The 25253-nt window shown below is 42.6% G+C and overlaps 1 protein-coding gene across 2 annotated transcripts in view; it reads left to right on the top strand.

Moving 5' to 3' along the window:
* The first annotated feature begins 1428 nt into the window (after nt 1-1428).
* CLVS1 (clavesin 1) overlaps nt 1429-25253 on the top strand; it is a 141730-nt gene continuing 117905 nt past the window's right edge. Inside the window, exons 1-2 of one of the 2 annotated variants that reach the window (XM_074944330.1) lie at nt 1429-1731; nt 14311-14935. In XM_074944330.1, the coding sequence (XP_074800431.1) occupies nt 14547-14935 (389 nt within the window). In that variant the 5' untranslated portion in view covers nt 1429-1731; nt 14311-14546. Of the gene's footprint in view, nt 1732-2747; nt 2766-14310; nt 14936-25253 lie in introns of those variants that run through there. The other variant, XM_074944331.1, reaches the window with a different exon arrangement.

Here is a 25253-nt window from a genome sequence, read left to right as displayed (position 1 = left end):
TTGGCCCCACCACTTGGTGCTCATCAGATGGGACCCAAACAGCCACTCTACCAGTTGCAGTCATTCTGTAGTCACTGTCCAATCATCTTGTTTAGTTTGTCCGAGTGCTATGTCCTTGCAAATACAACAGTATCATATGTCCTGTCCTTACAATGGAGAAGAGAGATGTATTCCTCTGTGCTGCATCAGTGTTTTCAGGAAGGAATTCATGAGTTATAGAACCATAGAATATTAGGGTTGGAAGAGACCGCAGGAGGTCATATAGTCCAATCCCCTGCTCGAAGCAGGACCAACACCAACTAAATCATCCCAGCCAAGGCTTTGTCAAGCCGGGCCTTAAAACCTCTAAGTATGGTAGATTCCACCACCTCCCATTCCACTGCTTCACCACCCTCCTCGTGAAGTAGTGTTTCCTAATATCCAACCTAGACCTCCCCCACTGTAACATTGGCTCTTGTTCTGTCATCTGCCACTACTGAGAACAGCCAAGCTCCATCCTCTTTGGAACTCCCTTTCAGGTAGTTGAAGGCTGCTATCAAATCCCCCCTCACTCTTCTCTTCTGCAGTTTCCAGTGGTGAGTTCATGAGTGACTGGCTGGCATGGGAGAGCTGTTGATAACAGGATAGAACACCAGGAATTGTAGGCATCTGACTCCAATCCCACACAATTTTCTGAGAGTCTTTTATCCCACAATAAACATCAGCTGTCCCACAATGCACAGTGGCAATTTCCTACAAGGTAGTGCTCCTGGCGGTGAGGTAGAGTACACAAGGATCCCCAATCACAGAACAACTTGGTTTTTTTGGCTGATACAACTGTGTGGACACAATACACTGGCGCAAGCAGCCAAGTATGAACACATGCTGCCAAAATGGTTTTGTTGGTGTCACAATGCCAAACAGAACTGGTACTGGAACAACGGTCTAGTGTCCACAAGGACTTATGAAGAGATGGGAACACAGAGGAAAAGAAGAGAAGTAAACGTATTCAGGGACTATTGAAGGGGGAGGCTTGGTTTTGTCAGCAATATTAGCAACCCCCCCCCCCAGCCCCCAAAGGCCCACAGATTAAGGCTATCATTAAAGATTGCTTTCTCTGTGACAGCCCCAGATTTCCTGGCTGGACTCACAGCCATAGTCCTAGACAGTCAGGGAGGAGGGGGTTCCATTAGCGCTGAGATTTAACTGGGGAATCTGGAGAACAGCCTGGGGTGGATATTTTTTTTCCCCTCCCGCATCTGCCCAGTGCAGCTCAGGCTGCTAGAGCTGTAAGAAACGTCTGCAAAATCATCAATCTCACGGGACCTCTCACGGGACCTCCACTCACCACGCGGTGAATTTAGGAGCACCGAGGAGCTCTCCCCCAGTCCTCCTGTCATGTGTTCCTATCCTGCTTCCAGGGTGAACCTCACAATCGGTCTGGGCGCCGCTGGTCGCGGAGCCGCTCTCACATCATGGGGGCTCCGAGTGTGACCCCCTGCCGGAGGAGTAGCTGACCCGGGAGGCCTTTAGGACCCAGGGGAATGCCAGCCACCGTGCGAGGCTTTGGTGCCCACGCCTTCTACCAAAAATGCACAGCCCGGTGGCGCTGGGGCGCTCCCCTTCCCCGGTTCCGCGAGAGATCTGAGCCTGGCGCCGGCAGAGAGGGAGCCTTCTCCCCCACCCATCTCAGCAGCAAAGGCACCTGCCGGGAAAAATACCCCCCAGGCAAGGCTGCGTGGCCCTGTGCAGGTATTTGGGTTTGTTTTCTTCTGGCTTTTCAGAGGCTCCTGCCGCCCCTTCCTCCCGCTCCCAACCCCTCCACGGCTGCGGCGTTTCAGCACTACCCTGCCTGGACAGCTCTGAGCCGCAATCCTGCCCCGCATTCCTCCCTGGCCGCTGCTCCTCCGCTCCTCATCTTGCACTTCTCCGGGAGCAGTAGTATAGACATTCTCCAGCCAAAACCCCGGCAGGGCAGGGGCAGGGGCGCAAGTTGGAGGGGGGGGGGAGTTCAGCTGAATGATGCAATCTAAAAACAAAGGGGGGAGGAAAGGAAAGTGAGGGGAGGCTGGAAGGACCCCCTAGCCAGGCGCTGGCAGATGGGGCGCGTGCCCAAGACCAGCAGGGAGCGGCTCCTCCTCAGTAAATTGCTGTCTGTTTTCATCCGGCACGTTAAACCCGAAGCGCGAGGACAGGCTGGGGAGAACAATCAGGGGTCAAGCCGATGTTCTGGTTCCCCGAAGGGAAATCATCATTAATGGTGGTGCGCGCGCGGGGGAGGGTTGTGGGGTGAGTCACTTCCACCCGGCTCCCCTCAGCTCCTCCACTGCAGAAACTCAAGGAGCAAGTTGCTCTCATGTAATGTAAGATTAAAAAAAAAAAAGGATTTATCTTAATCGATTAAAAAACACCCGAAAGGAAAATAAAGGCAAGAAATACCATGTATTTTATCGGACCGACTGTAACTGATTGTCAGCTGTTCAAAGCTTGGGGGAGGATGTTGTTTCTGTGGGTCTTTTCCCCCTTCTCAAAATGCTGATTCCTAAATATTTGCTCCAAATAAGCCTAAATAAAAATGAAGTTAAGGAACAGATGGCTGGTCTTTCTTTCACTAGTCAGCGACTGGACTGGATCATATTTTGGAAGGAATGATCAAATTATAGAAAGACAGATTTCATGGAATCAGATGATAAAATTGATTTTCTAGTATATGAAAAGTTAACATGGCGCCAGCATGTAAATGACATACTATGCAACAACATTATGCCATGCATGGCATAGCAAAGGTAAGGATTTTATTTTTCAGCTAATAGTAAGTTGGATAACCTTATATATCTTTTACTGATTTGTAGTTAAGTATCCAGCTTGACATTAACAGGGTCCATTTGTTTTTGTCAGCATAATCAGTTCTAACATATAGAAAATATTGCTGATGATTTTAAGGATTTTATTGATTAATCTCATCTTTGAAAATCATTGAGTATTTTGTAGGAGTCAGCCTTTTGCAAAGTAATACAAAATAATGGAAACTGTAATAATCCATTTTAAGAACCTTTTGAGTTCCTGGTTCATTATTTAATCACTCCTGACTTTTTAATCTTGTGCACACCTGATTCTACAACTCTTACTTATATTGCATAGCTCTTACTCCAGTGAGATTCTGCAATGTAAGGGTTGCAGGAATTAATTTGACAGCATTGGTTCACATATATAATTCATTAAAGTCTGTTTGCTTTGTACATAGAGCATACCTTATTCAAACACCAGGATGGGCTGCTGATGTTCCAAAAGAGGACAATATCAGATAAAATGCAAATGTCTTGACTAGTTCTATAGTATACTTCAGATACGTTCCTTAAACCTTGGATCTGTAAGTCCCTGCAGCTTTCCAGTTACATGTGCAATCGATGAAACATTTACATCACTGTTTGGCAAGAGCATTTTATTCTCTCACTATTGCTATTTCTAGTGTTACCATCTCTGTAGCATCTGGACACCACTATGACATACACATGGCATGTAGTAAAGAAACAGAACAAATATCAGGCTTATTTTACTGAGGCGGGGAAGGGTTGTGAAGTTCAATGAGTAGTGGCCAATGCTGATTTTGTTTGGTGAATAAACAGAGCCTCATCCCTTTTGAACTCAATATAATCTCAAGAGATTTAATCTGAGAACTCCCCAAACAGTATTCTTCCATATAGGATTTGTGGAAATCAAAATCCTAATGTCTAGCACTTTCCTTAAGAGACTACAAACCTTTATCCATTCTAAAAAGACATTAAACTTCTCCTTTTATGTAAATTTGGAACTGAAGGTGTGTGCAAGGGGTCAGAGGTAAAACTACAGGAAAATTCCAGCATTTCCTCATTTCAGTGGTGTGGAAGTCCAATCTCTTTCTTTCAAAATAAATGCAGTACAGGGTTAGTAAAGGGACTGATCCTGCAGGCCCTACTCAGGAAAAATGTTCACTGTCTTCATTGGGAATTATGCCCCCAATTAGAACTAAAAGCGGCAAGATTGTGCCAGTCATGTATGATTAACATTAGCATGCAGTGAACTGTTGTTTTTAAAGGATCCAACATTTATAATGTGGATCAAAAGAACAGGAAAATTAGGTAAATTGTGTTTTTTTAAAGGCATAGGAATAAATCCATTGATTATGTGTCAGGTACAACTTATACATATGCTTGTGCAGATATTGTAACACAATCATCTCTACCCATATAGTAACTCCTGTCCCTCAGCATTTCAGTCACTCACCACTCAGATTTCAGCATGTTTCACAGATATCCTATTTGTATGCGAGAATTCATGGCATTATCCATTACTGACAATGTATTCTAAAAGAAGAATATTAAACTTGCATGCACAGTGTAGTCCATTGGATTGAGTATGACAAAAGCCTATGAATATGATGCTTTGTGAAGGACTGCCTACTGACATTTGGACTATTTGACACACATTTCATGAATAACATGTGTCCTACTGCCTGTGCTATTCCTTCTGAATTTTCCATACTTTGGATGCCCAAGTTCATTGATGACATTGCATATGATATACATTTTATCAAGGCTTGGTTCCCTATTGATATCAAATTATTTGAGGAAAGACTGGTATCATTTTATTAGCTTATAAGATATTTTGTACAAAATATTTATTTAAAAGATATTTGAGTGCCACCATGACACTGTTTCTACACAACTTACGAAAATATATGATGCAAATTCCAGACTTAAAGATAATTGGCCAAATTCTCAATCGCTTTTACACCCTGCCACCTTATTACTTGAATCTCTTAATGTCTATCAACCCATAGAAACAACAGGAGCAAATGGAAGCAGGTGGTGCAGTCTTTGCTGCTCTACTTGTTGTGGAAAGGTGCCACAAATATCAATCTAGTGGCTGCAGTGTTTTGTCTTGCACTATGGCTGAACTACCAGTGCTGGATAGATACGTGTTGCGCTCAGGTAACCTGTAACTGACTTAGGGCTTGTCTACATGGTGCAGCAATACAAACTACAGGGGTATGATTTCTAAAGCCACTACTATGTTGCACAGTAATTGGTCCATGTAGACCCCTTTGGTTCATACTCAAAAGTTCCCTATTATTTTTTTAACAACTATCACACAGTAGGGAATGAGCAGGGTCTGCACAGACTGCATGACACCTTACTGTGCTTTGGAAATCATACTCCCATAATGTGCACTACTCCACAATTAAGACCTGGCCAAAAGTTGTGTGTGTGTGTGGGGGGGGTAGTAGGGGGGAGACTAACTTGAGAGCATTAGTGATCTGTCATGTGTTAGTGTCACTAAACTTAAGGAAGTGTTTATATTTGTACCGTAGCTAGGATTCCTAGTTCCAGGAAATTCTGGAGTCTTGAGTTGTTGAGTCTGATGTTGATGTTATAATCACAACCATTTCCTATTCCCACATTCAAGAGAAGCTACAATGCCCCAGTGAAGTAAATACCAGACTTAGAAAGATAATGAAATAAGATATTTCCCCCCATTTAACCTCACTGAGCCATTCTAACTCTTCATCTATAGAAGTAGGAAATGATTGTGATGGCACTAGTAAGATGGGTCTCTAACAACCTCTCGGATTTTGATGGGAGAGCGAATCAAAGAAGAAGTGCAAATATTAATGAAACATAAAGAAACATTAAACTGCTGAGGTCTAGATTGTGCCATTTAGGTTCAGCCTTACACTGGGGACAATGTGGAGCTGCAGAGCCCTGGAAGGAGCACTGGCCACACTGTCTCATGGAGCTCTCTAGTGCATAGGAAGAACATGCACATAGCTCCATTTCAGCCAATGAGGTACAGCATAACCCTGGTCAGTATGTAAGGGGTGGAATGAGAATTGCATGGTGAGGGTACTAACTCAGGAAACCAGTGTTCAGCTTCTTGCTCCATCAAACACTTCCTGTATGACTTTGGGCAGACCACTTTGTCCCACTGTGCCTCAGTTTCCCCTCTGTAAAATGAGGATAATAGTACTTTGCTGCACGATAGGGGTGATATGAGGATAAATATCATAGTATCTCATGGTATTTAGTGTAACAGAGGCCATATATGCACTATATATAGATTCAGTTATAACTCCATCTCTCCTTCCCTGTTAGACGGGGTGCTGGAACAATTTTTATAGTGTGGGTGTTGACAGCCATTGAACCAGACTGCAAACCTTGTATATAATGGAAACCAGTTCAAGCCAGGGAGTGCTGCAGCACCCCGCACTCGTATTCCAGCATCTATGCCAGTAGAGAGTAGAATCTAACCCCAAGTTGTTTCACAGAGTTAATATCAACATATTTTAAAAAGCAATTTAATGAGATGACACCCACATGGTGAAAGTTGAGTCACTCTGGACTATCATCTTACTTCCATTTCTGCCCACTCACTTCCCTTCCAGAATGCTTTGAGCAGCCAATATCCTCACGGATGCCAGGAGTTAGAAATTAAGGATCAGATCCTAATGGAGCTATGCCTATTAACACCAGCTGAGGAGCTTGCCCTAATACTTTAGATCATCTAAAAGCCATGACAGCAAGCTTTCAGATGACTTACAGACTTGATCTAGCTCTCAAAGGTTTGGAGATAGGGGTAACAAATCCGACTGGAACTGAAGTTAATGGTAAAAGGCAAGATGGTAATCAGAATAATCAGAGCAGTGCTCAAAGATACACATGAAGTGATGTTAATATCTAATTTGATGGGAACCCACAGGACTAGAGAAATGTTATACATCATTGGAAAGCTGGAGTCATCAGATTGTTGGTGATGTATAGCATTAATTTATCAATGATGATTCACAAGCTCTAATGCCAGATATAGTAGTGTGAAGGGCAATAGAGATAAGAATTGTCTGGAAGATGGAAAGATGGAAATGGAATGATTTTAAGGCAAACAAAGAAATCTGGGTATAGGATTGGCTGCAGAAAAGATTTCAATGGTAGAGACAAACAGCTGGTAGGATGCCAAAGAAAATAATGCAGATGGCCCAGGATACCTAAGTGCTAACTTCTGGCTCTGCCATTGACTTGCTGTGTGATCTTGGGAAAGTCACTTAAACTTTGTGCTTCAGTTTCTCCACATATCAGATGACATTAACAGTGCTTACCCATCTTTGTAAAGCACTTTGAGATCTTCTGATGGAAAGACCTATATAAGGGCTGCTGCTTCTTCTCATCTCAAAGCATCTTTACAGACAGAGAGCAGTACAGTATCATGCATTCCTGTCCATGGCTTGTTCCTCCGCTAAGCGTATCCTGGTCATGTCCCTGCATACGATGTCCCACCATCTAAAAGCTGATTGGCCTCTAGGTTGGACTGACCTTGGTTGTATTTGTAATATTTTCTTTGACATCCTGTCAGCGGTTTATCTTCAGCAGCATCTTTACCAACATCATCGTTTTTACTTCAGCCAATCCTGCACCCAGATTTCACATCCTTCTCTCCTAATGCCTTCATTTGCCTTAAAACCATTTCATTTTACACCTGTCTTCTTCTAGACAACTTATCTCCACTGCTTCCAGCTTTCTGGTGTCTGTTTCATGCAGCTGTTTCTGCAGCTGCTGCCAGACCAGAGTTATAGTGTTAGCATACTGGTTTGATAAGTTTTCACTTTGGTACCAATGTTTTTATCAGTCTCTCATTTCATCAACTTCTATGCTGCACTTGTAGCTAAGGCACATCATTTAACCACATCCTTGATGGAACCATCAGCACTGATCAAGCTTCCTAGATACACACAATTTTATGACTTCACTGCTGCTGCATTTAACAGTTTGTCTATTGTCCATTTTCCAAGATGCACCCACTGGGTCTTTTTGACATTTATTATATAGTCAACTACACCAGTTTTCCAAGGTGTGCAGAGTTTCATCATTAATTCAGATGTCTTCCAGCTATATGATGTCATCCGCATAAACTAAAGAGCTTAAGTTTAGATCACAGCCACCAAACTCATTTACTATTCTTAACATCCAATTTAAGTACAAGATGAAAAGTGACCATGCCCTCTTGTCTTATGCCAAACTTCAACTTGAACCAGTTGCTTAATTTTCCACCAATACTTATGGCACTACAGGAGTCCTCATATATAACCTTTATAATTGCATTTATCCTATTTGGGATTCCATATGGTTTTACTACTTTCTGTAATGGTTCACAAAAGCATTTGATTTGGTTTGGAGAGAAGTACATGAAAACCGAAAACATCTATAATCCCCATTCTCACTTCCCCACTCCTACACCATTAACTGTTGGAGCGTGAATATCAAATGCAACTTTGCCAAGGTGTGAAGGTTCATTCTTCCTCACCTACTCCTCCTCAAAAACTGGCCTTAATCTGTTAACAACTGCTTTCATTTTTCCCAGGACTGATCATTATTTGGATTGGCAGGTCTCCTTTCTTCAGGATTGGTACAACTATTGTATTTGCAGTCATCCGGCATCTCCTCTTGCTCATGTATGTTCATGTATATTTTTCCTAATGTTTTGATAGTACTTTGTCCTGCCAACTTTTAGCAGGTCAGCTGTTATATTGTCGATTCCTGCAGCCTTCCTGTTTTCTAACTGCTTCTCTGCTCTTTCTTTCAATGGTTGTTTAGTGCTGATATCCATTGTGCCTTGCAAGCGGCCATGTTCATCTAGTTTGTCTAGAATGCTTGCATCTGGATGGACTACAAGGTTGAGCATTTTGTCAAAATGCTCCTTCCATACTTCCAGCCCTTCTTTGGCATTTATTGTCAGTTCACCGGTTGCCTTTCTTACTGCTCATATCATTGACCTGATTGTGTTTCCATACAAATTAACCTTTGTGTATATCATTTTCATGTCTTGTTTTCTTGATGCCTCCTATAGTTGTTGAGCCTTTTTTCCAGAACTTTTGCTTGCCCAGTCTTTGTGATTTCTTCATTACTTTCCCCAACACTTTTACTTCTTCCACTTTCCCAGCAGTCTTGGCTTATTTACACTTTTCTTGTAATATTCTTGTTTTGTTGCTTGTCCAGCTCTTCTTTGTTTGCTTATGCCTTCCAATAACTTTCTTTGCATTGTTTCCTATCACTCCCTTGATTGTTTTCTATCCATTCCATAATGAGATTTCTTCATCATAGCAAACTAATAACTGGAAAGATGTTCCAAGTGTCACCCTGCTACCCTTTCATTTATCAAGGTCAAATTTGGCTCCAGTTGCACCCATCTTTTTCTTGGACTTGAACTACTAATTGGAAGGATTAAGTTAATCACAGCTACACTTGGTGCTTCTATAGACTAACATCCTACCGTGACCATCTGTCCCTTTTACTGATAATAATGTGGTCAGTCTGGTTTTTGGTTTGACCATCCGATGAATTCCATGTAACTTTGGGCATGTCATCTGAAACCAAGTACCACCAATAACCAGATTGTGCATCTCACAGCATTAACCTTTCCTCATATGGTTTGTCATCCCAATGCCATGTGGTCCAACACTGTTCATTTGCTAACCTTTATCTGTTACCAACCTTTGCATTCATATCTCCCATTATCAGGATCTTATAACAATCAGGAATCTCATCTACAGTGGCATCCAACTGTTGATAAAATCCATGCTTCTCTTCCTGTTTTGATGCTTCTGATGGTGCATAACAACAGATCACAGTGATGCATAGTTCATTGTAGGCAGTAGTGACAATCTGCTCAGACATCAGTTTCCAGCTGTTCATTGAAGTAACTCTTCTCTTGTCCACTGTTATAGCAACCCCATGCCTATGCTTCACTTGTGCACTTAAATGTTCGGACTAAAGGAAAGTATAATTCTTAACTGTCAACTCTCCTGTACCCAGCCAATGTGTCTCCTGTAAGGCAGCAAGGGAAAGTGTAACTTCTGTAACTCCTCTGCTTCTAGCTCAGTTAGGCTAGGGGAAAGTAGAGTTCTAACATTCCAGCTGTTATCCAAAAATCCATGAATATTTCCATTTGCTAGGCGTGATGAGCCTTGGTCAAAATCCACATAAGTCAGTCTGGCTTGCTGTACTGTTTCTATAATAAGAAACAGTGGCTTATTAGGCCAACCCACTCTATCCCACTCATGGGAACACCATGTCATATCCCGCTGGCAACAGGTATCAGTGGTTCCAGCCTTGTCCTCTTACCTTCCACAGCTAATGAGCTTGGGCTGCTCAGATTTGAAATCAGAGTTTCCTTCTCCTAGATAGACTTGCCTGAGGAAGCTAAGTAATCCCTGTCTGTCCCCATTTGAAATCAGAGTTTTCCTTCTCCTCGATACAGTTCTTTCTGCTAGATACTTCATGCTGGGACAACAGCATAGAGGTAGGTCTCCTGGGTATTGGCTGGGGGGTAGCCTGTCTTTGGGGAAATCCAGAAAGGTCACACAGAATATTACAGAATAAAGTGCTGTGAACCAACAGTGTTATTATTATTACTACTATAAAATAAACACAGGTCCCTCATAGCAGGCAAAACCACAGGTCCCTCATAGCAGGCAAAACCACAGACTGGAGAAACCAGTATATTTTCAGTATCACAAGCATCCTGCCCCTTCTCTGAATTTTGTTGGGAACTGAACACACTGAAAATAAAAAATGGCGTATGTGATGAATAATTACTTCTCGTTCAATGTTTCTTGTTTTGAATAATGATCATTATTTTTCCTGGTATATGTCTGGGCTTTGTTCCTTTGGAGGGCCGATTTGTTTTAAGAAGCTGTGAAAGGGCCCCAGCAGAGGAAGAAGTCATAATATGTTCTGAGCAATGCTCTTGCCGAACAAAGGCTCTGTTTTGCCATTGCACAGCAACACCATTCCAGAGGGGGGGAAAAATCTGGAGCATTTTACACAAGCAAGAGATGTAGACACCCCAAGAGGAGAAAGGGAAAATGGCAACATGTGGGTATGATGATGGGGAATGTGCATCTGTTACATATTTAGGAATTCAAGAGCTCAGTACCATGTGAGAAATCAGAGTGACAATTAAATTGGGTAGCTCTCTGGCATTAATGCATGTTACTAATGTAAATACCATGGGGGCCAAATTATCAGCTGGTGTAAATCAGCATAGCTACAGCAAATTACAACAGCTGTGGAATGAGTCCCATGATTTCTAATGGAATTCTGACCATTACTGCTTCGTTTATATGTGCTGTGGATTATTTTGCAGTACCAATACTGTAGTTCAGAGAAAACTCTGTTTAGCCCATTGATCAGAGTGTTCAGTAGGGTAAGAAGCTTGTATCTATAGGAACAAACTGTAAAATGTATTTGAAAATAAATGGTCTTAATTGCATTGGGTATTTCTAAATCGCTTGCTGGCAACCACCATCTTCGTGAAGTGGGGACTGTGTCTCCCTCTGGATGTGTTTAACACATTATGGGCGCTTCCATAACCTAAATAAGGTAATAAAAATAATACTCATATTAAGAAGTGGCATCATTTGTGATGCTTGTTGTACAGAAATCATGTAAAACAGACTGTAAGTCGTAAAGCCTCCACCCATACTTTAAGAATCTGAAAGAACAGTAGCGTTAAAAAACTAAATAAATATAATGAGACAGATTCTTTCCCCCATTTCTTACCCCTGTTCACTGGTGAGGGGCAGAATCTGGCTGTCTCAACTCAAACAAGAATGTGCCCAGACTCTAACAATGGAGACATGGTGAAGGAGGCAAGGGGCAGGAAAGGAGCAGGGCAGCGTGAAGTTCTATTCCACAAATTCTCAGCTGGCGTATGATCCCTTAGAACCATATCCAATTGACATAAATCAGAGTAGCTCCTAGGCTGCTTTAATTTACTCCAGGGGTAGGGTCAGAGCTGCTGCAGATTGAGAATTAGGGAGCTTTAATTGGCTCCCTGACTGCACCCCTCCTCTGCTTAGCAGACCTTACAGCAGCAAAAATTCTGGTCCCATGTGTTTCTTTGGATTTTGAGCCACTGCTAAAACAGACTGGAAACTGATATACCACTTCTTAGACAACACTCCCATGCTAGGGGGTGTCAGTTTTAAATAAGTTAAATGCCACCAATTATAATTAAAAACTTATTAAATGCAAGAAAACTAATGCCACATTAAGTTTGAAATTTTAATTAAAAAACAAAGGCCTTGTTCTTGTGCAGCCTGCATCAGTTTTAAACCAGTGTAACTCAATTGACATCAATGGAGTTACCTCAAATTGCACCCAATGTCACTGTCTATGGGTATGTCTACACTGCAGTTAAACACCCATGGCTGGCCCGTGCCAGCTGACTCAGGCTCATGAGGCTTGGGCTAAGGGGCTGTTTAACTGTGGTGTAGACGTTCAGGCTCAGGCTGCAGCCTGAGTTCAGGGACTCTCACACCATTCAGGGTCCTAGAGCCTGGGCTCCAGCCCAAGCATCCACACATAATTAAACAGTCCCTTAGCCTGAGCCCCACGAGCTGGAGTCAGCAAGCATAGGCCAGGTATGGGTTTTAATTGCAGTGTAGACATTCCCTAAAACTCCATTATTTTTCAAACAACCTTTTTCAAACTAAATAAAGTACCTGCCTCACTGAGGGGTATGTAGTGTCTACACTTTAAAACCAATCTCCTTTTCAGGTATTCAATCTCAAAAGAGAATTCTGAACTTTTTTTTTCTGTAAAGGCTGAAAAATTGGGCTTGATTCTGATCTTACTTCACACATTGACTTCAGTGGAGGTATCTCCTGATTTACACCGGTGAAACTCCTAAGAAGATTCTGTGGCATTTTTTGTTATGCTTATAGCAGTCCCGGACTTTTTTTTTATAAGCATAGCTAAGAACAAGTATGCAAAACTTAAACACAAATTGTAAAGTTTTTCCAGAAAAATTACAAGATACTGAAAGTAAGAGCTTACAATAAAGTTATCATCTTAACTATTAAAACATCAAGCTCGCAATGCTAGAATTATCAAACACATTTCACAGTATATTCATTGTGAGACTTCGTGTTTTGAACTTCTAGACCACTGGGCTAAGCAAATTAGATACTCTTTTCTTTTAAGAAGATAAGCACCGTTACTTAAAAGACCATTAAAAGGAAAGAGAGAAGGTGACAAGGGACTGGGAGGTGAGAAGAGACTGTGTGTGTGTCTGAGAATGAGAGAGAGAGAGAGAGATGCTCACCAGGAAGAACATTGCTGGAGGAATATCAGTGTGTTGGGAGTCTGTATTGAGCATTAAACTTTGCTAGTGATGTTATTCTGCACCTGGCAATTAAAGAGATGATGACTATGTCTTCACTGCCAGAAAAGGTGGATTCTTTTAGTGGCATAGTTTACACACCTGAGCTACCCAGTCATAAAATCCTAGTGGAGACAAGGCACCTGTAATTTTTACTGTGAGGAAGCTAGGTGAGATCAGCACTGTATTCTCCCCACCTGCGGTTGACCTCGCCTAGTTTACCCCTGTAAAACTACAGTGCCTTGTCTCCAGTAGGATTTTACAGCAAGAGGTAACACACCTTAGTTGTCACATGGTGAAAACACACCTTTTATGGCAGTGAAGACAAAGCCTCTAGATCATTGGCTCAGACAAGTGTTACCACTGGAAAAAACAAGGAAGAACTTTTTAAAAAATGAAAACCCTCAATGGAAAATGTTTTCTGAGAGTGGTCTCCATGTATCAAATGACCCCAGCTGCCATGGTGTTCACAATTTTATCATGGTTCTCTGCCTAAGTCTAGGGAAAAGTTATAAACACAGGGAATAAATGGATAAAGGGAAACTTATGAAATGATACTATTCACAATAAACCAACCTTTAAAAAATACTAGATTCATCATGAAAAGTGGAAATTTGCTTATTTAAAAGGCTAAAAATGTTGCTTTTTTGTTTTAGCCTGGCTCATCAGAAGAGAACACTTTGTCATATCATGTATGAAAAAACAGACCAGTAAACTATGAGCTGCCATTATTTTTACAGCTGTCACTCCAGGCTGGCCCTGGAAGAGACTTGTATCACAGGAAAAGCATAATAGTAATAGAGCTTGGTTATGAAGTGCTGGCCTTTCTACATTATTATTTCTAAGATAATTGAGAAAGAATAATCTAGTACTAAACCAGTATAACATTGCCATTGCTATATGCTCAATATAATGCTAAATTCATCAGATTGTCTTTCTGGGATACTTATATATTATGTATTCAAGATGTCAATGATAGCATTAGGATAACTGACCACTTAAAGACTATTTGGTTGTTATCCTCCGAATACTTTAAATACAGAAGCAGTGCAGTGATTATTGTATACGAGCTCAGAAGTGCATTATTTAAGCCTTCAGTACATATATAATCCATGTTTTTTATATATATTTGTTTTTTAGTGAGTGATGGAATAAGCTACACTGGCTTTTGGATGGATTACACTACATACAAACTGAAAATTATACCTCCTTGCAAGGAGATGAAAAAGGCCCTCGAACAATCCTTTTCAAACAGCTGGGGAGCAAAAAGCTTTTGAATGGATCACGCTTACAGCAGACCATTAGTTGAATGGGATCAGCATTTCTCCTGCTAAATAATCTGAAGTTAAGGATCTGGAAAAGAGATTTTTGCAGAGATGACCCATTTACAAACTGGACTTAGTCCAGAGACTATAGAGAAAGCCCGTCTAGAACTGAATGAAAACCCAGATGTTTTGCATCAGGATATCCAACAAGTCAGGGACATGATCATCACCAGGCCTGACATTGGGTTTTTACGTACAGATGATGCCTTCATCTTGAGATTTCTCCGAGCCAGAAAGTTTCACCAAACAGATGCCTTCAGACTGCTGGCCCAGTACTTCCAGTACCGCCAGTTAAATCTGGATATGTTCAAAAACTTCAAGGCTGATGATCCTGGGATCAAACGGGCTCTGATTGATGGATTCCCTGGAGTGCTGGAAAAACGTGATCACTATGGCAGGAAGATTCTTCTGCTTTTTGCAGCTAACTGGGATCAGAGTAGGTAAATGTAGATAGTGTACTTATATATTTATACACACACAAAACCTGTTCACTGTTGATTAATGACCATATTTTAGGCAGTGAGATCATTTTGATAAACATGTATTCTAAACATGAGTCCATTTCACTAAAGCCTTCATTTAATGTGATTGTCTATCATTTCTCAGACCTATGCCACTGAGGATTTACTATACATCACTTCAAACAGGTAGCTCATATTTTTCCAGAATGTTTGCAGATTTAAGCCAGACAATTGCCTCTTGCAATAAGTACTTTAATACCTATTACACAATAACTTTAGTAATGTCAGACATGAGCCGAACAGGTTGAGAGCAAAAACCTGACAATCTGTCACCACATGACAATTCTCATATGAACTGTGATACATAGGTGTGATGGGGCGCTCTATTCAGCACTCAACCCCACCCCCTCCTGGCTATTCTGGGGATTAGCTCTTCCAGGCCGATGCCCCTTCCTGCAGTTGCACTCCATGACTCTGTGTCTCTCTCACTCTGGGGCCCCTATCTCAGTCCAGGAGCTGCAGCTTCCTCTTCATGACTCAGCCCTCTGGCCAGGTCACTAAGTGGTTTTCCCTTCCAAGGTGGAGTACTTCAAAGTCTTTCTGTTCAGGTGGCATTAGGCAGTCCTCACGCCTGCCACCCTGACCCTGTCACTCCTGCAGTGACTCAGGCAGTCTTCTAGTTCACTACCCCTAGTAGTACCACTTTGTAGTGGTTGGTATGGGAAATCAGGCCAACCCTCTAATCTTGCCTGGCCTAATTCAACCCTCTCAAGACCAGTGTGTAGAGTACTCCCCATTACAACAGGGCATTTACCTTACCTGTTCTGGCTCCACACCTCTAGGGGATACAGTCTTGGTTTTAATCATTCCAGAAAGTACAGCCTCTGAATGAAATATTCACAAGAACGGCATCTTAATTTCTACACACTTTGGTGCCTGTGGGTAAGTCAGATATTTGGGAGATACAATCAGGCAAAGGGTATTTTCATATTTCTGCTATAATGTGTTACAACCAAAGATCTCTTCCAACCCCTAAAATAAAATGATATTAAAATTTAATGTGACTATTTATTCAGCTCTCTCTACCCCTTTGAGGTGGTATAGACATATATGAAAAGGGCAGATCTGGAATGTTCTTCTCACAGTATCTTTCTCTTCTCAAGTCACTCCCCTGCAGTTGTTCTGCCTGCAAGATGAGGTTGAGAAACTTAATAAAATACAGGATTTTAATGCAGGGTAGCTCAAGCTGCAAAAGGCCAAATTCAAATTTTGAACTTCCCAAAGTTTGCACTGTTCTGTTCCAGGGATTTGGGATGGCTCATTATAAAGATAAGGCCCAAAAGCAGTGTAATCTATATCAGGATTAAGATTTTAACCCGAAAATTCAGTGCTGGTCAGATGCGGGGTTTGTTACTCCTGGGGGAATTCTGTGCGACTGGCCATGCAGAATTCATGTCACGCACAGATTTCCTTGCTTCCCTGCAGAAAAATGACTTTCTGATGGGGTAGCAAAGGCAAGTCATAAGAATGGTCCTGTGCCTCTCCCCAGCAGCATGGGTGCCCGGAGCAGTTAGTAGAGAGTGAAATCACTTCAGGGGGGCACTCTGGGGAAAGCCTGGCCCTTTCGCTGTGTCAGTGTTGGATGCAGCCAAGTACATGTCCCCGAGGGGTGTGTGTGCAGGGTGATTTCCTACCTCCATTTAGCCAGTGGCCTATGCTTCCCACTGTCAGGCTGGAGCCTCCACATTTATTTACCGACCATAACATTTGCAGAATTTTAAAATATTGTGTGCAGAATTTTTGTTTTTTGGGTGCAGAATTCTCTCAAGAGTAAAAGTATGTCTTTCAAACTCAGGAATTAGTAGGCAAGTCTAGAGCTGTGCCTGTATTTTGCATTTTTTGAAGTTTTTTTGAACATCTTTTTTACCCATATGTTATCATGTATGAAAAACTCGATGTCTGTGTCATTAACCTTTGCACGTGCAAATTCAGGATAAATACATTCAGCTATCTTATTCTGCATGTGCAAAAGTAGTTTGTTCACTTTGGGTGACATCTTGGCCCAAGTGAAGTCAATGTCAAAACTCCCATTGACTTAAATGTGTACATGGAATGTGTACATTTTTGCCCAGTATTTGTAAAGTTGAGTTTTTGCCAGAAAACAGACGCCCTTCTCCCCACCCTCCGAAACAGCTATTGGCCAAATATGTGCTGCCATGCTCAGTCTCTTTCAAGTAGGTTTATTTTCTTAATTAATACAATATAGGGATTAACATACCTGTGTTTATGGGTGGGCACTGTAAAAAGGAGGGTGAGCAGTAATTAAATGTATCAGAACAAGAGTTTCCAAAGCACTAAAGCGTAGAAAATAGAAAATGCAAGTTGAGGACTGGAAACTGTCTACAACTAAATTCTATCTGTGCTCACAAGGTTGATATTTTTAATAAATGCAGAGAGCATAGTGACAATAAGAGTTTTCTATCATCCCAAGATGAATTTCAGCTACAGAAAAATCATATTGGGCCGATTTGTAGCAGGGGTCATAATGCAACACAGCCAGATACCTACCTACTGGAATAGACCATTTAACTATCTATTTTCTGATCATGCTGAGTAAAGTTGCCTCAGTAGAGGTTGATTTTCAAAGGAACAGGTAGAGCAAAGTATAAGTATCTTTGTCAGTGTTTTCTCCTTCTCGAAAGACAATACCATTATTCCATTGAAGTTGAGATGTGACTGGAGTATGTATGTGTATGTGTTTACACATAGCTCTGACTATCATTCATACAGCCATATAAATCACATATCCAAAGGAGCCATTGTATGTAACATCAATAACAAATTGTTTAAAAAACCCAAGCATTTACATAACAGCCCACAATAGGTCTTTCTAGCCATAATGATATACTAGGTCCAAATTCAGGATCTGTTTGTCTACTCATTTACACTGGTGTCAATCAGAAATAGCTCCACTGATGTCAAAGTCATTACAGTGGCATACTTTTAAAAAGTGTCAAATATGGATTTAGTGTACATGAGAAATCATAACTGCTCTTCAGAGCAAATCAATATCTTTCCCACTTCACCCATGCCCACCTCCCAAAATAATAACTTGCAAGTTACCAAGTATCATAGAATCATAGAATATCAGGGTTGGCAGGGGCCTCAGGAGGTCATCTAGTCCAACCCCCTGCTCAAAGCAGGACCAATCCCCAACTAAATCATCCGAGCCAGGGCTTTGTCAAGCCTGATCTTAAAAACTTCAAAGGAAGACGATTCCACCACCACCTCCCTAGGTAACACATTCTAGTGCTTCACCACCCTCCTAGTGAAGAAGTTTTTCCTAATATCCAACCTAAACCTCCCACACTGCAACTTGAGACCATTACCCCTGGTTCTATCATCTGCTACCACTGAGAACAGTCTAGATTCATCCTCTTTGGAACCCCCTTTCAGGTAGTTGAAAGCAGCTATCAAATCCCCCATCATTCTTCTTTTCCACAGTCTAAACAATCCCAGTTCCCTCAGCCTCTCCTCATAAGTCATATGTTCCAGTATCCTAATCATTTTTGTTGCCCTCCGCTGGATGCTTTACAATTTTTTCACATCCTTCTTGTAGTGTGGGGCCCAAAACTGGACACAGTACTCCAGATGAGGCCTCACCAATGTTGAATAGAGAGGAATGATCACGTACCTCGACCTGCAGGCAATGCCCCTACTTATACACCCCAAAATGCCATTGGCCTTCTTGGCAACAAGGGCACACTGTTGACTCATATCCAGCTTCTTGTCCATTGTAACCCCTAGGTCCTTTTCTGCAGAACTGCTGCTGAGCCATTCGGTCCCTAGTCTGTAGCGGTGCATGGGATTCTTCCATCCTAAGTGCAGGACTCTGCACTTGTCCTTGTTGAACCTCATCAGATTTCTTTTGGCTCAATCCTCTAATTTGTCTAGGTCCCTCTGTATCCTATTCCTACCCTCCAGTGTATCTACCTCTCCTCCCAGTTTAGTGTCATCTGAAAAGTTGCTGAGGATGCAATCCACGCCATCCTCCAGATCATTATTGAAGATATTGAACAAAACCGGCCCCAGGACCGACCCCTGGGGCACTCTGCTTGATACCGGCTGCCAACTAGACATGGAGCCATTGATCACTACCCATTGAGCCCGACAATCTAGCCAGCTTTCTATCCACCTTATAGTCCATTCATCTAGCCCATACTTCTTTAACTTGCTGGCAAGAATACTGTGGGAGACCGTGTCAAAAGCTTTGCTAAAGTCAAGGGACTGAGGTGAGGTGAGGCTGACTGGCCTGTAGTTCCCCGGATACTCCTTCTTCCCTTTTTAAAAGATGGGCACTACATTAGCCTTTTTCCAGTAGTCTGGGACCTCCCCTGATTGCCATGAGTTTTCAAAGATAATGGGCAATGGCTCTGCAATCACAGCCGCCAACTCCTTTAGCACTCTCAGATGCAGCACATCCAGCCCCAGGGACTTGTGCTCATCCAGCTTTTCTAAATAGTCCCGAACCACTTCTTTCTTCACAGAGGGCTGGTCACCTCCTCCCCATGCTGTGCTGCCCAGTGCAGTAGTATGGGAGCTGACCTTGTTCGTGAAGACAGAGGCAAAAAAAGCATTGAGTACATTAGCTTTTTCCACATCCTCCGTCACTAGGTTGCCTCCCTCATTCAGTAAGGGGCCCACACTTTCCTTGGCTTTCTTCTTGTTGCCAACATATCTGAAGAAACCCTTCTTGTTACTCTTAACATCTCTTGCTAGCTGCAACTCCAGGTCTGATTGGCCTTCCTGATTTCACTCCTGCATGCCCGAGCAATATTTTTATACTCCTCCCTGGTCATTTGTCCAATCTTCCACTTCTTGTAAGCTTCTTTTTTGTATTTAAGATCAGCAAGGATTTCACTGTTAAGCCAAGCTGGTCGCCTGCCATATTTACTATTCTTTCTATACATCAGGATGGTTTGTCCCTGTAACCTCAATAAGGATTCTTTAAAATACAGCCAGCTCTCCAGGACCCCTTTCCCCCTCATGTTATTTTCCCAGGGGATCCTGCCCATCAGTTCCCTGCGGGAGTCAAAGTCTGCTTTTCTGAAGTCCAGGGTCTGTATTTTGCTGCTCTCCTTTCTTCCTTGTGTCAGGATCCTGAACTTGACCATCTCATGGTCACTGCCTCCCAGGTTCCCATCCACTTTTGCTTCCCCTACTAATTCTTCCTGGTTTGTGAGCAGCAGGTCAAGAAGAGCTCTGCCCCTAGTTGGTTCCTCCAGCACTTGCACCAGGAAATTGTCCCCTACACTTTCCAAAAACTTCCTGGATTGTCTGTGCACTGCTGTATTGCTCTCCCAGCAGATATGAGGGTAATTGAAGTCTCCCATGAGAGCCAGGGCCTGCGATCTAGTAACTTCCGTTAGTTGCCGGAAGAAAGCCTCGTCTACCTCATCCCCCTGGTCCGGTGGTCTATAGCAGACTCCCACCATGACATCATCCTTGTTGCTCACACTTCTAAACTTAATCCAGAGACTCTCAGGTTTTTCTGCAGTTTCATACTGGAGCGCTGAGCAGTCATACTGCTCTCTTACATACAATGCAACTCCCCCACCTTTTCTGCCCTGCCTGTCCTTCCTGAACAGTTTATATCGATCCATGACAGTACTCCAGTCATGTGAGTTATCCCACCAAGTCCCTGTTATTCCAATCACATCATAATTCCTTGACTGTGCCAGGACTTCCAGTTCTCCCTGCTTGTTTCCCAGGCTTCTTGCATTTGTGTATAGGCACTTGAGATAACTCGCTGATCATCTCTCTTTCTCAGTATGAGGCAGGGGCCCTCCCCTCTTGCACTGTCCTGCTCATGCTTCCTCCCGGTATCCCACTTCCCCACTGACCTCAGGGCTTTGGTCTCCTTCCCCGGTGAACCTAGTTTAAAGCCCTCCTCACTAGGTTACTAAGTACGTAGCCTATAAAATAAATTGGAACCTCATGCCCTTGCTTCTTCTTTTACCCAATACTGTTTCATTTATTGAGTTCCAAATTCTTTCAGTGAAGAGATACAAATGGTGCCTGCTCCTTCTATGTCCATGTCCAGGTCCCTTCCCCCACCACAAGGTCCAATTCCTGTAACTCCATTGAGCTTCTCCTGATTTAAGTTTACAGTGATGTGAGAGGAGAATCAGGCCCTTTGTTGCACAACTTAGGTGCCTTGTCTGAGTTCAGAACAACACTGATAGCTTTGAACTATCATCTTAGTGCAATGCAAATGTTTGTTACACTTACCTAATGGAGCTGATTACTATGCAGGTTGTTCCATGAAAATTAGTTACATCCCCAATACCACTTCTGATGTGCATCCCAATATCTTACCAAAGAGCAGAATTCAGCAAATACTGTATCAGAGTAGTGCAAATGCATTACACAGTTCAATACCTGAGTTCAAAAAAGAAGCAGGCAGAAGACGAAATTAAACCCTTGCTCTTGGATGACTGCCAGGGAAATACTACATGTAAAAGAATAAAATCCACTAACCTAAAAGATGTTGCTGTCTTCACTTAATTCCTCTTCTCCATCTACTTTCAACTAGAAATGTGTGAGTAACTGATTTTTCAGTGTGCTGGTCAAACCAAGAACTTGGAAAAATTTCATTTCAAGTCCAACAAAATAGTTCATTGAATCCAAAACAAAATGTTTTATATCATTTTCAAGGTCTTTAAAACTTTCTTTAAAAACAAAATTGAACTGAAATTTAAAACAAAGTTCATTTCCACTGAAAAGTCAAAATGTTTCATTTAAAAAGTGTCGAAATGAAATGTTTCAACTTTTTCAGGATTTTTTTTCCCAGCTGCAACAATTCAATAAATTCCCCACAAATCTGTGAAATGTTTCAGTCAACCTGAATCTGCATTTCTGACAAAAAAAAATTTTGGCTGAAAATTTTCACCCAGCTTTAATTCTACCTTTAATTCTTTCCTTTTCTTTTCCCCTCCAACCTGTCTTGTTTTCTCCATTTTGTTTATTTTATCTTCTTTCTTGCCTCTCTCTCTTTAATCTTAATGATGTGTTATGGTATCTTCCCATTTTCTTCCTCTGGCTCTTCCTTTCTTCTGCCCCTTCCTCTCCAACTCTATTATCCCCTCTTCTGAAGTTTCTTTCCGACTGTTCCCTCCAGGTACCTGTTTTTCAACTTGGACTTTCCTTCTTCCTCCATTCCTACCCCTTTTTCCTCCACCTCTAATCTTGACCTATCCTCCTGGGAAACAGCTTCTTAAGATTTGTGAATATGAAAGATTTGTGAATATGGTTTCCTAGGCCAAATCTTAACTCTCTGTTGTGTAAGTGCAAACAGGAGCAAAACAGTTTAAGCTCATAAAGAAATCTAAAATCTTTCTCCAAAATATTTCTCAAAATTCATTTCAAAACTGTAATAAAAAGGAATAAGCTCTGATCCAACAGAAAAACTATAGAAAATTGCTCATTCTAATCCAAGCGATTTCTAGCCACCCACTGCAATTTAAATTCAGTTTCACTTTGTTAAAGCCCTTCATTTCTTTGGATGGAACAGTGCCTGCAATTCTGGGCAGGAAATACTGGGTGGCAATTTGAGGATGCCCTAGATAGGATGAATGAGTGAAATAACATGAAATGAATGCCCAGCATCTTCCTATTATTCTCTATTGATATATATACACACACACACTTATTTTCCTTCAGTGAACGCTTTATACAGTTCATTTAAAACATAATTCATTGGTGCATCAAAATTCAAACTATGTGGTGATTTACTCTAAAAACAGTCAAAAAAGATGTAAACCCAGTATGTCCTTTATTAGATAGACACACAGTACATGATGTGCCTGTCATTGCAGGTTTATTTCTAGCAGATGCTTTAGGCTGAAGAGGGGGCCTTGCCCCCTAGTTTTTAGATAAAAGCATTTGGGTTGGATTATTTTAGTTCAGACAAAAGCATTTGAAAAGGATAAACCAATAAAGTACTTTGAGTAAAGAACATGAGGATTATGTTAGCAGACTGTGTATCTAAAAGTGCTGTAGGATGCCTTGTATTTAAAGATGCTTTATGAAACCAAATTCTCTTCCAATATCTAGTTCCCAATTCTTTAATATTTTCTATGTGCTTTATGTATCTCTCATACTTAAAAATGCAACCACTGAGGATAGCTTGGATGTTATGTTATTTGCTAGAGTCATCATTTCCCACACTTAGGCCCATATCCTCTATGGTGCCTAAATACCTTTGAAGATCTGAACTTTAGTGTTCACAGCCTGCTGCACACCTCCAAAGATGATGACTACAAGATCCCTGTTGGTTTTGGTATCTCGTAAGTGCATGACGCTGGTTTGGGCCTTATAACAGAGAAGCACCCACCTCTCACATGTGCCCCCTTCTGGTTAGGTGTGCTTGCCGTCTTTCAGTTCTCGTGACCCCTGTCAATGGTTTCTCATGTGTTTTTTCAGTGACTCAGCCTTCCGGCTGAGTCACACACACACTACCTGTATGTGAATCAGAACAGACCCCTTCCGGGACATACAGTCCACCAGGGGTCTATCTCAGTACCCCTTGGTTGGTGTCTCACTAGCCCTCCATGGGCTCAGTCTTTAAGTAGTCCTGGCCCTGGTATGGAGCTATACCCGCAGGGCTCCCTCCCTGGAGACACTACCTTCCTGCAGCCCTCCCCAGGGTCACTTAGGCCCAGCAGCCAGCCAGTAGCTCCTTTCTTCCCACCCCCAGTCCCTGCCGGCGCCAAGCTATCTGTAGTCCGGATGCTTTTTCAGCCATCCAGGAACACAGTCCTCTCTTTTGTAGCTCCAGGCAGCAATTGACTCTGTTCTGTTCTGCAGCTTCTTTTATATGGCCTGATTGTGCCCTGATTGCCTGCTCCCTGCAGCCTCTCTAATTGGCTGTTTCTCCACAACCACTCTAGGCTGCTTGGAGGACTTCTCTTCTGCTATTTCCTGGGACGGGGTGTAGGAGGATGCTAAGGCCTCCAGCAGGGGGCTTCTGGGCCTAGTCCACCCTATCACACACCTCTCCCCTCAGACAGGATTGGGGTGGGGTTCTACTGCTGTCTTCTGCCCTGCTTTAGCAAGGTTTTCTCCTTCCCAGACTTCTGTCTGGAGAGTGTTTTTCACTGTCCTTTTGCCCCCTTTAGTCAGGGTCTGCTCTCCTAGGTCTCTCTTACGTAGAGAGCATTTAAGAGTCCTTTCAGTTCACCTTTGCCTCTGGGACTTCAGGATCTCTACACGCCACAGTTCGTCCATCCCTGAATGCCAAGCCTCCACTTCTGTCTTGAGGTAATATACCAGGTGGAGCAGGCATTATTTCTCCTCCTTAGCAAACTGGAAATCCATGGCCAGCTGTTCTCTCTGTCACCTGAGACCCACCACTTCACTCTCCATTGGCTCCAGCTATTCAGTTAGCTCATCAACACTTAGGAGGGAACTGATAGAACTGGCCTGATCTACCTTTTTCCCTTAGGGTGACCTATGCTAACCTGTTCACTGTGAGGTACAGCCCGGGTTCCCACTATAACTGGCTGACCTTGAAAATCTGTCTGGGTCCCAACTGTATCCCACTGCTCCTGGGATTCTGTCTGGGTCCCCCTGATATCCTTCTGTACTCAGGGCCCCTAAGTTCCGGGTAAGGTATCGATGAAGGCTGGGGCTGTGGGGAAGTGGCCCTGGGAACTGAAGGCAGTTTTGCTAAAGGGACAGGGTGGCATGTGGCTGCAATTCTTAGGGTCTCTGGGTGGGTGGGCCCATGTCCTCTCCCTTCCCCCCAGGCCACTGATGAAGGGCCTAAAATTGGACAGCAACATACCCAGAGAATGAGAATGTATGGTCAGCAGGTCCAGCTGGAGAGCTGGGGCCAGAACAAAGTAAGGGGCAAAACCATTGCCTCCAGGGAGAAAGCCCTGGGGGTACGGCCTGATACCAGGGCCAGGACTGGTTTAAAGACCTCAGACATGCCTGAGCAGAAGTGGCGCTCTCAAGTGGTGGGTGACACACCGTTACAGACCTGTATGCAGCTATCTAATAATGGAGATGTTCAAATTGTTGTGAGAGGACAATGGGATGCAGTGTGTGTCTGTGCATCCTACTATGTGCTTAGTCATTTTGCAGTACAGAATTTATATTCAGACAAGGTTTCAAGAAATAGTCCTCCAAGGTAATCAACACTGATTTGCTGGCATTTCCCAAAAGGGGGAAATTCCAGGAATTAAAGCATTCGTGCACAAGTATGTTGAGAGGAATGACATGCAGGAGAGGT

This window comes from Natator depressus, chromosome 2 (genome assembly GCF_965152275.1).
Source record: "Natator depressus isolate rNatDep1 chromosome 2, rNatDep2.hap1, whole genome shotgun sequence".
Lineage (NCBI taxonomy): Eukaryota > Metazoa > Chordata > Testudines > Cheloniidae > Natator > Natator depressus.
The sequence above is the reverse complement of the archived record's forward strand: the minus strand, read 5'-3'. Positions and strand labels throughout refer to the sequence as shown.